General features: G+C 47.9%; 4 protein-coding genes across 5 annotated transcripts; 2 read left to right on the top strand and 2 right to left on the bottom strand.

Annotated features, from left to right (window-relative positions):
- Nucleotides 1–1,102: 1,102 nt before the first annotated feature.
- Nucleotides 1,103–2,213, bottom strand: ONS95_004268 (uncharacterized protein). The gene has a single exon (XM_058497624.1). It carries the CDS (start codon nt 2,041–2,043, stop codon nt 1,237–1,239), a length of 807 nt encoding a protein of 268 aa, XP_058352350.1. The 5' UTR covers nt 2,044–2,213; the 3' UTR covers nt 1,103–1,236.
- Nucleotides 2,214–2,311: 98 nt separating this feature from the next.
- ROM2 (RHO1 GDP-GTP exchange protein 2) lies at nt 2,312–10,080 on the bottom strand. Of its 2 annotated transcripts, XM_058497621.1 has the most exons (5): nt 6,757–10,080; nt 5,839–6,689; nt 3,644–5,789; nt 3,530–3,589; nt 2,312–3,474 (listed from the first exon to the last, which is right to left on the bottom strand). In XM_058497621.1, the coding sequence occupies exons 1-3, from the start codon at nt 9,497–9,499 to the stop codon at nt 5,649–5,651; spliced, it is 3,735 nt and encodes a 1,244-aa protein (XP_058352347.1). In that variant the 5' UTR covers nt 9,500–10,080; the 3' UTR covers nt 2,312–3,474; nt 3,530–3,589; nt 3,644–5,648. The 2 variants fall into 2 exon arrangements, with proteins under 2 accessions (XP_058352347.1, XP_058352348.1); XM_058497622.1 differs by having other exon boundaries at nt 3,221–3,474; nt 3,644–6,689.
- On the top strand, nt 2,411–3,044 carry ONS95_004267 (uncharacterized protein; the record flags this gene model as incomplete). The annotated part of the gene is made up of 2 exons (XM_058497623.1): nt 2,411–2,462; nt 2,518–3,044. 2 exons carry the CDS (start codon nt 2,411–2,413, stop codon nt 3,042–3,044), a joined length of 579 nt encoding a protein of 192 aa, XP_058352349.1.
- Nucleotides 10,081–10,210: 130 nt separating the features above from the next.
- On the top strand, nt 10,211–11,080 carry VMA11 (v-type proton ATPase 16 kDa proteolipid subunit 2; the record flags this gene model as incomplete). Its single annotated transcript, XM_058497620.1, has 5 exons — nt 10,211–10,434; nt 10,488–10,570; nt 10,653–10,765; nt 10,819–10,989; nt 11,038–11,080. The coding sequence occupies exons 1-5, from the start codon at nt 10,422–10,424 to the stop codon at nt 11,078–11,080; spliced, it is 423 nt and encodes a 140-aa protein (XP_058352346.1). The 5' UTR covers nt 10,211–10,421.
- Between the last annotated feature and the right edge of the window lie 932 nt (nt 11,081–12,012).

Here is a 12,012-nt window from a genome sequence, read left to right as displayed (position 1 = left end):
CACAAATTCTAAGGGTGATCTCGCTCTGCTAATAGTATTAGATAGATCTAGGTATTGATGTATTTTTTATCCTCAGTAATAGCATTCTATACTCACGCTGGTATTTTAGTAATTTCTACTGTTAATGTAAGCGAGGCTAGAAAAATCATACATTAAATATAAAAGAGTTTTATAGAGATTCTATGACTTAGTACAAGTTAAAGGGTGTTATGAAATAGAGTTGAAAACGGACAAAAGACCGTCAAGTTGTTCTGCTGATGGTAGGATGGTGTGAACGAGCGCTCACTTGTTTGTTTGTTTACAGTTTACAATCTACGGCCACCTTTTTCTTCACATCCCGTAGGGTAGCGAGTTTTCCCTGCCAAAACATTTTAACTTCAGGACAGACATGAATTCCCGGGCAGATCCAAGTCTGGAAACTTCCTTGGAAACTCTTCTCATGAATTGGCCTTCTTCATATTGGATCAAGAGTTTTACTGCCCATGTTCCTCACATTGTAGCCCTCAGTCCCAACGATATAGCCCAAAGTTCTCCACTGACTTTACAAGATGTGATTGCTAGTCACATAGCTTCTAGATATATCCCACTGTCCGGAGTGTCCACTGGCAGGCGAGAAAATCTCGGCTGTCGCCCAAAGACTCTCTCGGGGGAATCAAAGGTGGCGAGATTGTAAATTTGTTCCAGGCCCCCCAAAGAAAGCAGGATATTCAATACAGGATAATGAACTACGTATTAATCTATGTCGAACAGGACTGTCCGAGTTGTTGCATGTCCTCCTCATGTGCCACAGCAGCGAATGTCAACAAACCAAGCGAACATTGCCACACTTATGGTCGCCACGCAACTTCAAGTGGCAAACCCCGACGCATATCACAGAGAACATCCAAGTCTCTGCTGGAGTTACTTCCCCACTGCCTTAGTGTTGAGTCCTGCACGAAACACATTCAGGGAATAGATTTTGCTTTCCGAGGCGCAGGCTGCCAGCGTTCCAGTTTCTCAAGCCAAAAGTCGGACTTATCGCGATTCTAGCTATTATTATGACTGGCTCATAACCATGATCACAACTCATAACCTTTGATTGACAAGTAATATTGGGGTAGAACGATCCTCGAACTACGACTGATCTTCACATTGAAATGGGAGAGCCAGATTTGTATTGCAATATGCATCATATGGTATATCCATTGGCTACCCTGTCTTATATACCCCAATTCCACACACTGCAACCTCCAGCGATCACGACCGATCCCCATTCGCAGCATCCTTCTCACTACCATCGACATCCATCGCGTCAGGTGTGACTTCTCCAAATTCAGAGCCAGGACTTCCTCTCCTACTCCGACTCCGACTGCGACTGCGACTCCTACTCCTACTCCTTTCACTACCGCTTTGCCTCCTCTCTTCGCCTTCTACTTCCTCAGGATCACTCTCCAGCAGATCTTCAATATCCCCAAGCGCGCTGACTCTCGGTTCAAGTAAATCCAAGTCCTCGAGTATCTCTCTCTTCGGCATCTTCCACAGCGTCGTACCACACACTCGATCCTTCACCAGCAGATCGTCCACAAAAACATCCATATACGTCAGACTTGTTCCCGTCCTGCCCTTCCTCCTCAACTTGCGATAATCACTCAAATGTGGTTCCAGCAGCGCATACACATCTTTCGCCTGCCTCGTCATTCGAATATAAAACAACGCCAGCGCTCTCAAGTACTTGAACTTCTCTCCTCCATATTCCAGATATTCCTTCAGTATATCGTCCGAGGGCCCTAACTGTAGAAGTTTGAAAGCGAGGCAGAGAAATGGTGAAGGCCGTTGCGCATCTCCGTATGTACCGCCGATGAAGTTGACGTGATCGACTACGCGCGTGACGATATCGGCTTCGTTGACTGCGAAACATTGGTCTTTCCAGAAATAGCAGTCGATGATACGCTCCCGGACTGGCTTCTCCATGATCGTCGCTGGATTGAGGCCATTTGGGGCGAGGGGTCCTGAGGAGCCGCGCTCGTCGAGGAAGCGCTTTTCGTCTGCGCGGTGATTCGCCATGTTTGTCGCTATCAAATACGGGTATCCTCAATTGGGAATGGGTATAGATTATCCTATCCGGTGACCTGAGCTGCCGGAGTATGAGTTGCGCAATTCGGGTTTGGTATTGTCGTCGCAAGAATTTGGATGCATTTGATGGAGCTTCTAGTTGTTCTGCCGAAGGCGGTGAGCACCTTCATGGAATTGTTTATCGCGATTGTTGCCCTGTGCAACCGGGAGTTTATTGACATCACCATCACCAAATGCACATGCGAATTGAAGCTTGCAGATCCAGATCACATCCAATTCGCAGAATACACAATAACAGACCTACAATCTATAGAATTTCTCATGCGCAAATCCCTATTTCCGAAATATTCAACGCAGTATGGTCCTCCTAACATCCGCCCAAGTCTCAGTCGCTATTTCATCGGCAATCGGTTCGATCTTCCCCTCCATTCCTTAACTGTGAATCATCTGCTGAAACCCAACCAGTTTTCTTCTTCACAACAGCACTCTTCCTGAGCGGATATGTATTACAACAACAAACAGTTCGCGACTTGCGTGCGGCGATAAAACCGCAACTACAGAGATCGAAGACCGCGCCAGATTTATTTCTGCCAACTCTCAATGAGGACGGATATCTGGTCGATATGGTGCAGATAGAAACGAGGCCGGTGGAGCAAGATGTCACAGAGCAAGTGGTGGAAGTCAGTGAGAGCGAAAGGACGCGTACAGAAGAGGCGCCAGATACAGAGAACGATGATATGGTTGGAGCGACGAGATGGCAGAAAGCTGCTAGACGGAAGAAACTAGAGGAGCAAGCACAGCAGGCGAAAGGTGCTCAGAAGCCAATAGTTGAGAACCCGAACAAACAATCTCCACAAGAGAAACCAAAGATCAAGTCGAAACCGAAGGAGAAGCCAATGAGTCGTGCTGAGAGGAGGAAGAAGATCAAAGAACAGATTGTGGCCGAGGGTCAAGGGGAAACGTTCAAAGGATATCGGAGGAGGATGTGGTAATTCGACTTAGATGGGAGAGCGATTTGGCTGGTTAAGGACCCATAATGACATGGGAATGGCGTTCGGGATACAAAGGACAAGAAGGACTGTGGATTAGCGACTGATGTTAGGTTGTATGTTTGTATGTTACGATTTGTACGTCTCCCCGTGGCCCAGCCAGGAAGTAACTATTGATGGTACTTATACCCATCTATCCGTATGCCGTTCCAAAACGCCGCAAAAGTTGACAAATGCCTCCCACTCGCTAAAATTCAAATCTACCAGGCGATCTTCTCTAACGTACCCTGCCAGAGGTAGTCATAGTCACTCTTTCTCTTCGAGCCTTCTCTTCTTCTCTTCGCAATTGCTCTCTTCGGACATTCTCAACCCATTGCTGGTTCGCTTGCGGTAGTCCGTTCTGTTCTGATCCAGCTGTATTGGCATGGTTCGACTGTACTTGAAGCTTTAGTTAAGCTTGTTTTGTTCATGTTTCAATGACAACTTACTTGGCAAAGAGCGCATCTATCTCCGAACTTCCTTACGGTGTTGTGGCAGTTTATTGAGCCCTAGACAAGCGATCAGAAGCGAGTTCATATCAAAACATGATTTACACTGCATACGTAGTAGTTTGCGCAGTAGCAAGTCATGATGAACGTTTCTTTGTAGCGACTTTGAACAGGTGGGCGTGTTTGATGGACTACAACTGAAGTGTCGATCTTTGAATTCTTGGAGGTTGGAAGAGGACTTCACTCTCAGATAAGTACCTCCAGAACGTCAAAGTGTTCTCCATAAAAACCTAATGTAAGGACACCGGGTACCAGTACCTGTCGCCATTGCGCCAATCATTCATCTATAACTACAATCATGCATTCTCAGCTGCACGACCTGCCCATCAAACCTTCTCAGCTCAGTCTAAGAGGTCCTCAGATCGATGTCGTGCATCAGCTCTACCCACATCAATGCATCTGACACCACTGGAACGAACTTCCCAACCGGGAAACCCGAAATAAAAATAACACGGATTTTACCACACACAAACGTCAAAATTCTCCAGAGCCGCGACGATGGTTGTTTTCCCAAAGTCAAGGATGGTGGAGAACGGGCCGAGCGTCAGGCGCGAACTGTTACACGAAGCGTCCGATCCAAACGATCCCGATCCCACTTGCCTGGATCCCGTACCCACCAGTACAGAGGAAAATCGGCCCACTCTCATGCGGAAGGCGATCTCGTCGGCTGGAGAGCATGAAAGATCCCTGGCTGTTGAGGTTTCGCAGCGAGAGTGTTTCTTGTATGGGGACGGTCGAGATGCGTCCATGCCAAGATATGAAACTTCAGCATTTCAGAGGACATGGGACGTTTCGGTTGGAGGTTTGGGCTGGGAAAAGAGTCTGAAATCAAAACATTCGGGAGTGGGCCATGGATCCAATAATGGGAAGTGGATCGTGATGTGTCTCTTTTGCCGAATCCTGGTCTTGCTTGATGATCTTTACTTGTATTGCACAGCGTGACTTGATAGAAACAGCCTTCATGACGAAGCGGTTGGGAGGCTGCAATACAACCCTCCTCTCGTAAACTGTACACAGAGAGTGGGGGGAAAAGTATATTAGTATTCGACACGTAATTTAAGTTTGACTTTCTCTCAAAGACTTTGAACTTACAAAGTGCCAGGAAATGCTCCGATGCCAGTACCGATGGCAAGCGCCTCCCCCTTCTGGACCAAAGGAATAGGTGCTGCATCAAAATAAGGTATTATTGAAGGATATGGTTTTGGCACAGATACATTGGAAAGTCTCATAAGAAACAAGACCATTCGGATGACAGCCTTGTACTGTGACTTCATGCGCAGCCAACTCAGCACAGAGGCTCAAGAACCTCAACAACCGGCATTGACAATCGGCCTTTTCGCAGGTGACGGTGAGCTAGAACAATTCCGCGAGGGTGATTTAGTGTTTCTTGGATATCAAGGTTTGGATGCTGCGACTGGTGACGAGACTTAGCGATCTGGAGGAGGGAACTCCGAATTCCAGAAAGTGGAAATGTGACCAAAACAACAAAAAGTCCTATATACTTCCAGACAGTACTCGCCCGCTATTCGAAAAGTCGAAACCACGGGCCAGAAGCAGAAGACATTGGGCATGCGAAAGTTACACGGTCTATTCATAAGACTACAGGCAATGTACAGAAAAATAGTACGCTGTGCTGCCCCTTCAAACCATCAAATACGCCATGCCTCGTCGATCGCTGTAGGTGCCACAACACAACAAATCCCATTGGTTTGTGCATGCACCATGCAAGACTTCGCTCTCTTCCATTCAATACCATTTCACATGCACATATTCACCGAATGAACGAGTCAATCAATCAATCAATCAAGTAAGTGCACAAGTGCTCAATCGATCTATTGATCGATTCGTAGCCCATCTAACCCAACCCCAATCAGAAATCCCCGCAACCCCATCGGCAGTGAAAGCCGATTAGAAGAAGTAGCGTGGCCAGCACACACCACCAAAGAGAAAAACGGAACTGTAGAAGAACTGCAAGGAGGCTGAGGTATTATATGCAGTTCTACGAGAATCCATTGGGAAGAAGTGTGGTGTCTGATTAGACTTCATTCTCGCGTCTCGATCAGTGCCGAGACGAAGTCGTACCTTCGCGGTGCTCCGTTGGCGCCGGAAGAGCCTGCGCCTCTGGTTTGCGCCCTGCAGGCCAGAAATCAATAGCGGCCACGATATCTTCGCCCCTCTCGTCTTCGTACGCATAGATGATCTGCGACTGTCAGTTTGTCTTCAAGGTCATGTCGATTTTGAGAACTCACCTCTCGTGTGCTTGTGTGTAGCATACGGATATACTTGTGTGGTACGATATGTACTGCGTTTGTATCGATGTTCCTGATCTCGATGAAGTTTGGCTCAAAGGCCAGTATCCAAGGATATGAAAGCGCAAAACTCTGTGGCTGACCTTCCCAATCAATTCTCCAATCAGGTCTTGCTCGCCAACCGTTTCTGTTGACGAAGAACGAGAACTCTGAATAGTTGAGAAGGAACTCGCCGTTGAGACGCTCGATGTGAATTGGCCGCACATTCTCCTTACGTGCGACGAAATCCAAAGAAGTATCGGCCTGATCAAGAAGCGATTGAGTCTCCAACGTTTCCAATGAGACGACCTCGAATCCACGTGCACATGCCACACACAATTTCGACTTGAGAAAGTGGATAGAAGACGATTCTGTAGGAATGTAAAACTCCTTGAACGCCTTCAATTCGTCCTGCCCACTATTGAACATTTTAAAACCCTTCTGCTTTTTTCCTTTGGACATAGCATCATTGGGTTCGAAAACCTTGATAGTCGTTGACAGAGCTGAAGATTTCACGCAGCAGACAAGATGCCGACCGAGACATATACCAGTCCTGAAGAAGTTACAATGACTCTGAATCTTTTTCGGCCTCTTATTGAGAGGTGACTCGGTCGGGTTCAAAGCAGAAAGCGGATAGGACAGTAAGGACTTCTGCGATAGCACCAGAAGTAATTGATACTCCTCGAGGACATCGATTTGCGTAACATTCGTGGCTTCAATGACTCGCACGGGTTTGGCAGCAGAATCCTTTGCTCTGCGATCCGAGACATATATTCCAGAGTCGGTTCCGTATATGAGTTTGCGCCCGCCATCTGCAGCATGTTAGTAAACCAAGAAAAAAATGGAGGATCGAATGAATGAAATTTGTGAGGTACGAACCGAATGGAGCCACACAATTGACTCTGTTGATAGCCGTAAAGAAGTTATTGGACAGAATTGATCTGTTGTAGAAGTCTCCACGTTTCCTCAAGATGGCTTGTTGATCTCCGATGTGCTCCATCCACTTGTTTCTAGAACCTTGAGTACCTGCGAACAGGGTCAACTCGTAGCCACCTTTGCCCAGATGCCTGAACGTGATTGGGAAACCTTCTTTCTTAGATGCATCATTCGTTGATGTCTTGGCCCCAGGTATCAAACTTGACGACGGTCTTTTTACGACACCGAATTTCGGATTGATCTCCTCCATTTCTCGAATCGAAAGAAGTTCCAATGGAATTGGCCGTCGATAGACCTTCACTTCTTCTTTCTTGCCCACCATCTTGATACGAACTAGAAGCATGGCATGATCGAAGAGATAAGCTTGGATATCAGCGGTGGGATCCGTGGGAGTTTTCTTTAGTGCGCCTTTGTAAACAAGTTCTCGCCCGGGATCGGTGAGCTTAAGATCAACCCGCTCGTTCGGTCGGAAGCGAAGTTGCTCATGGAGTCGCTTGAGGTTGAAACGATTCTCTGCCTTTCCTGATTCCGCGTTCACCCTTGTTAACAGATCCCTAATCATCTTCATGGCCTTGGGAATGTCTTGCAAGTCTTGGCTATCAGGCTCGGTATATTTAAGTACGTTGTCCAACAAAAGTGGATACCTTGCCAGTCTGGTAGTGGGTTTGGTCAAATAACCGTTGAGTTCCAATTTCCTGGACTCCTTTCGGCGTTCCGTTTCATCCACGAATTTGGAAAAGTAGGGGTTCAGAGATCGTTCGTTCTCAAATTCAAACTTGGCAGCAAGTTGGTTGGATCCGTACATGATAAATGGTTCAAACTGTGGCACATATTGGAGGAATATATCTCCGACACATTGAACGACCGGCTGCTTGCGTTGCCTTTCAGTAAGAGATTCTGCAAATTTCGAGCTCACAGCATGGATGCTAGGAGAGTCAACAATATTCGTGAAGATTGTCCGTACGATGCGATCTTTTCTTGACTCCGGGATGGGAGATGGTGCCGCTGGGTTTGAAGACCGTAGTGGGATGATCCAAAAATCGCGCAAGTACTCCAGATCCTTGACGAAATCTCGTTCAGTGTACATTATTTCAGAAATGACTTCCTGTCGCTTCTTTTCGCGCTCGCTAACGCTGTCTGCGACCTCTTGCGAGACTGTGTTGATCCAGAGCTTTTGCTCATCGGGCGCATCATTATCGTCATGGAGACTTGCCTCAGATTTCTCTCGTCGAAGACCGGGTTGTGGTTTGAGGTTCAGTCTGGACTGCTGCTCAAGTCTTCTGGGACAGGCTATCGAGTAGCACAGTTGATCCCTGGTACAAGTCGGGGAGTAGCACTCAGTCAGCAAAACAAAGACGCCATTGACATCTGGAGCCTCGTGGGGCTCATCCATCATAGTCTCTCGGAATTGGTACATCTCTGTTGCCGAATCTCGTAACCGATGATCATAAGTCACATCGTGGAAGAATTTTTGTGCATCCAGAGCTCTACCTAGAAGCAATGCAAGATTCCTATCGGTGGTTTTGATGATGTAGGAAATCACATCAACAGCCTCGGCTCCACTGAAGGCATTCTTATAGGTCAGGTCGTTCTTCGTCCGATCTCCAACAGTGATTTTATCTCTGAAGCACTCTCCGACTCTCGACAACAATGCAGGATATACAAGTGGTGATTTTTGGCGCTTCTCAGTAGCACTATTAACGGACTTGGTGACTGATGGTCGATGCGTCAATGTATCTGCCCTTTCTGTGGGAGCAATTGTAGAGGCCATTGACATTGTCCTGCTCATGTCCCCAACTGTGGTTGAAGCCATGCTTGTGGTCCGAGTCTGAGTTGCAGGACTTCTTGGGCCTGGGATCGGGTAGCCATTTGCTTGTTGACTTTCTTGCCCAGATTGAGAGGTCCTCCTGTTGGGAATAATCCGTCCGCTCATGGTCTGATGCTGATCGCGATCTTGTGGATAACTTGTCATGGACATTGCTCGCTCGTCGTGTCTCTCCGGCACTATGCGCCCTTGTGCGGTTGTCCTAGAGGCGTGGGCCTGATACGGAGCCTGTCTAAACGCATTTGCTGGTGCCTGCTGGAAGTTGCTGGGCGGATGCGGGTACATTTGCGGTCTTGATACGCTTGCCATTGACTGTGATCGGTATGGATCTGAATTCATAGCTGGACCTGGAGCATTGCCAGGATAGTACCTTGGTGCCGGATTTCTTTGAGCATACTGGGCTTGCTGCGGGGGAGCACCGCGAGGATCGACTCGGTTTGGCGAGGGATATGGTCTGCGATCTGGCCGCAACTGTTGGGGGAGATACTGAGGCTGCGGCTGTGACTGGACTTGGCCTGGAGGGGGCTGCCTTGGACTTGGATGGTAACCATTCTGCATACCTCCGCCATTAGGCATGTATCCGGATGGTGAAGGGTGTCCGCCGTCCTGCTGGCGTGGAGGGGGCGGCCGAAACATTCCACCATATGATCCTGAAGCCTGTGAGCTCATCGTCTGTGTGCGAACTTGGTTCATTGGCGGTGCTGAAGGAGGAGGGGATGTAGAGGAAGTCATCGTATGGGATCGGCCGGGGGGAGGGGCAGCGCCGAAGATGTTGGAGAAGGCTGCCTCTCGTTCATGATTCGAAGCATGTCCATATTGATTTGGACGAGGTCCTCCTCTGCCCTGTGGATAGTCTGCCATCTCGCCTCTTGAATACGATGCCAGGAGTCGTTGTTGGTACAGTCACTGTTGAGGTACAGCACAACCACTCCACAACGCCGAGGGCAACCACCCCGGCCTCAAATTTCGAAGTCAGATCAGGTCTGATATCGTTTTGTCGACGCCGACGGGGCCCCGTCGCAAGTCGACCAAAGCTGTCCGTGAGATCGTCAAAATACGCTCTGTTGGATCTAGGCCTGGAACTGTTGAAAGAGACCGGAAGGCGGCTTTCAAGGAAGTTCTGCAACCTCAACGTCTCTGGATGCTAGTCGCGGATCGATGGGTGCAAGGGCGCGGGATGCATTGATGTTCTGCGAGACAGAACAGGTCACTGGGTGGTGGTGAGTCCTGAGTTACTGGATATTCGATTCTGGTGTTCTCGCGCTCCCAAAAGGTTCAAAGGTCGTGCTTCAGCGCTAGTGGCTTCTTCGGGTTGGCAGAAGCCGGAAAGATAAGGTAAACACGAATTCAAGGAGCGCCGTCAATTGCGGCAAAATCAACCTTACTGAGCAGCGAGTTGCCCAGTATTCTTCACCAATTGCTGGATGTGATTCAGTGTTTGTATACCCTCATATTCGTAACCAGTCGGCTGTGACTTCAACTTTAGAGTGTTGGATCAGGAGTCAAACGTCACGTGGTCGCCCAAGATAGCCTAGCGTTGGAGCTGTGAAGCTTGGAGACTTGATATTGAGCATAGCTTATCTTCGATCTCTTCAACGTCACTGAACGCCCTCACCCCTCAACAATCTCACTCTGCACGGCAGAGACCTGACTATCAACATGGAAGATCCAAACTATAGCACGAAGTTCGCCCCGTTCTTCGGAATGGTGAGCAATTCCCACTCGAAGATGCAGGATATGTTGTACTGACAGACTGCTTCAACAGGCTGGCATCTGCTTCGCAATGACTTTTGGATGTAAGACAGACGCAAACCAATCGCCGATGGAGCAGTGTTAATACTTCTTTTAGGTATCGGAGCAGCATATGGAACAGCGAAGTCGGGAATTGGAATTGCTGGTGTTGGAACGTTCCGGCCAGACTTGATCATGAAGGTTTGTTTACTCTACGCAGCCAGAATCGCTCTGCGGTCATTGATTCTCTTGGGCGCATTCGCTAATACTATTAATTTCGCAGTCACTGATTCCCGTCGTCATGTCCGGTATCATCGCAGTTTATTCGTTAGTTATTGCAGTTTTGATTGCAGGAGACATGGGACCACCACCAGATCAAAATTATAGCTTGTTCAAGTAGGACATCATGATAGAGGTTCATCGATGGATAGGGCTAACAACGGTGGCAGTGGATTCATGCACCTTGCATGCGGTCTTTCGGTCGGCCTTACCGGACTGGCAGCCGGATATGCGATCGGAATCGTTGGAGATATGGGAGTACGATCATATATGCAGCAGTCGAGGATATTTGTTGGAATGGTATTGATCCTTATTTTTGGGGAAGTTCTAGGTCTCTATGGGTCAGTGCACGTCTATTCCAACAAATGGCTCGGTACTTACAGAAGCAGACTTATTGTAGCTCTTATTCTCAACACCAAGAGCAGAGGCTAGTTGACTTATCGGACGAACGATAGTATCACAGGGGCGAGACAGAAATTGAGAGCCGAAATGAGGCTGTAACATAAAGACACGAGGATGCTTGTTTGATTAGGATGGCAGTGGCATTGCTGGGAGTTATGGTTGTGTATAAAGGCGACAGGACCAGCCATGAACCGTGGAATTCGATTATCTGTACGAAATTGGCTCCCCGGCATGAATGGCCAGCGGCCTGTCGATAGAAGACAGTAAAGAATCCGTGGAAGACCTTGTCGACATGATCTTTCGTCTTGTTGACTCATCCCTTAGACGATAGTCCAAAGGACGACCCTGTCTGATATTGGGTCATAGTACTTCTCTTGGGGTAGTTCCGCTTGCATGTGGTATCCACCCCTCTGTCTCTGAAGTCCGAGAAATCTGCCTCTTGGGCCGCCAGTGATCATACTTCCTGAAGTCTCCTTCCTCTTCCGCTGAGATATCTGCTCGACTCATGCTCTGTCCTAAAACTCTGTTCTACAACAGTAATTACTGTCAGTTATGAATTTGAAATCCTGCCTCCACATCCAAGCCCCCAGCAAAATTCAATCTTTCGAGATGCAGCCACCTCGTCAGTTATACAGTTGTAAGTAGCCTGCTTCCTTTTCTAGATTCGTTAAGAGTTCTTATCAAGTCACTTGCGAACTCAAGCTTTCAAGACATAGCTGCTACCTTGTCAGTCATAGAGCTGTAAGTAGCCTGCTTCTTTTTCTAGATTTGTCAAGCGTTCTTATCAAGTCACTTGCGAACTTAAGCTTTCAAGGTATAGCCACCTCGTTAGTACAGTTGTAAGTATCCTGCTTCCTTTTCTGGATTCGCCAAGTGTTCTTATCAAGGCACCTGCGAACTCAAACTCGAGGTTCTTTGTGAACTGGAGACACCGCTTGAAATCAACCAAATACTGGAGCTGT

Source organism: Cadophora gregata, assembly GCF_030347475.1.
Source record: "Cadophora gregata isolate MNR1 chromosome Unknown scaffold_14, whole genome shotgun sequence".
NCBI lineage: Eukaryota > Fungi > Ascomycota > Leotiomycetes > Helotiales > Ploettnerulaceae > Cadophora > Cadophora gregata.
The sequence above is the reverse complement of the archived record's forward strand: the minus strand, read 5'-3'. Positions and strand labels throughout refer to the sequence as shown.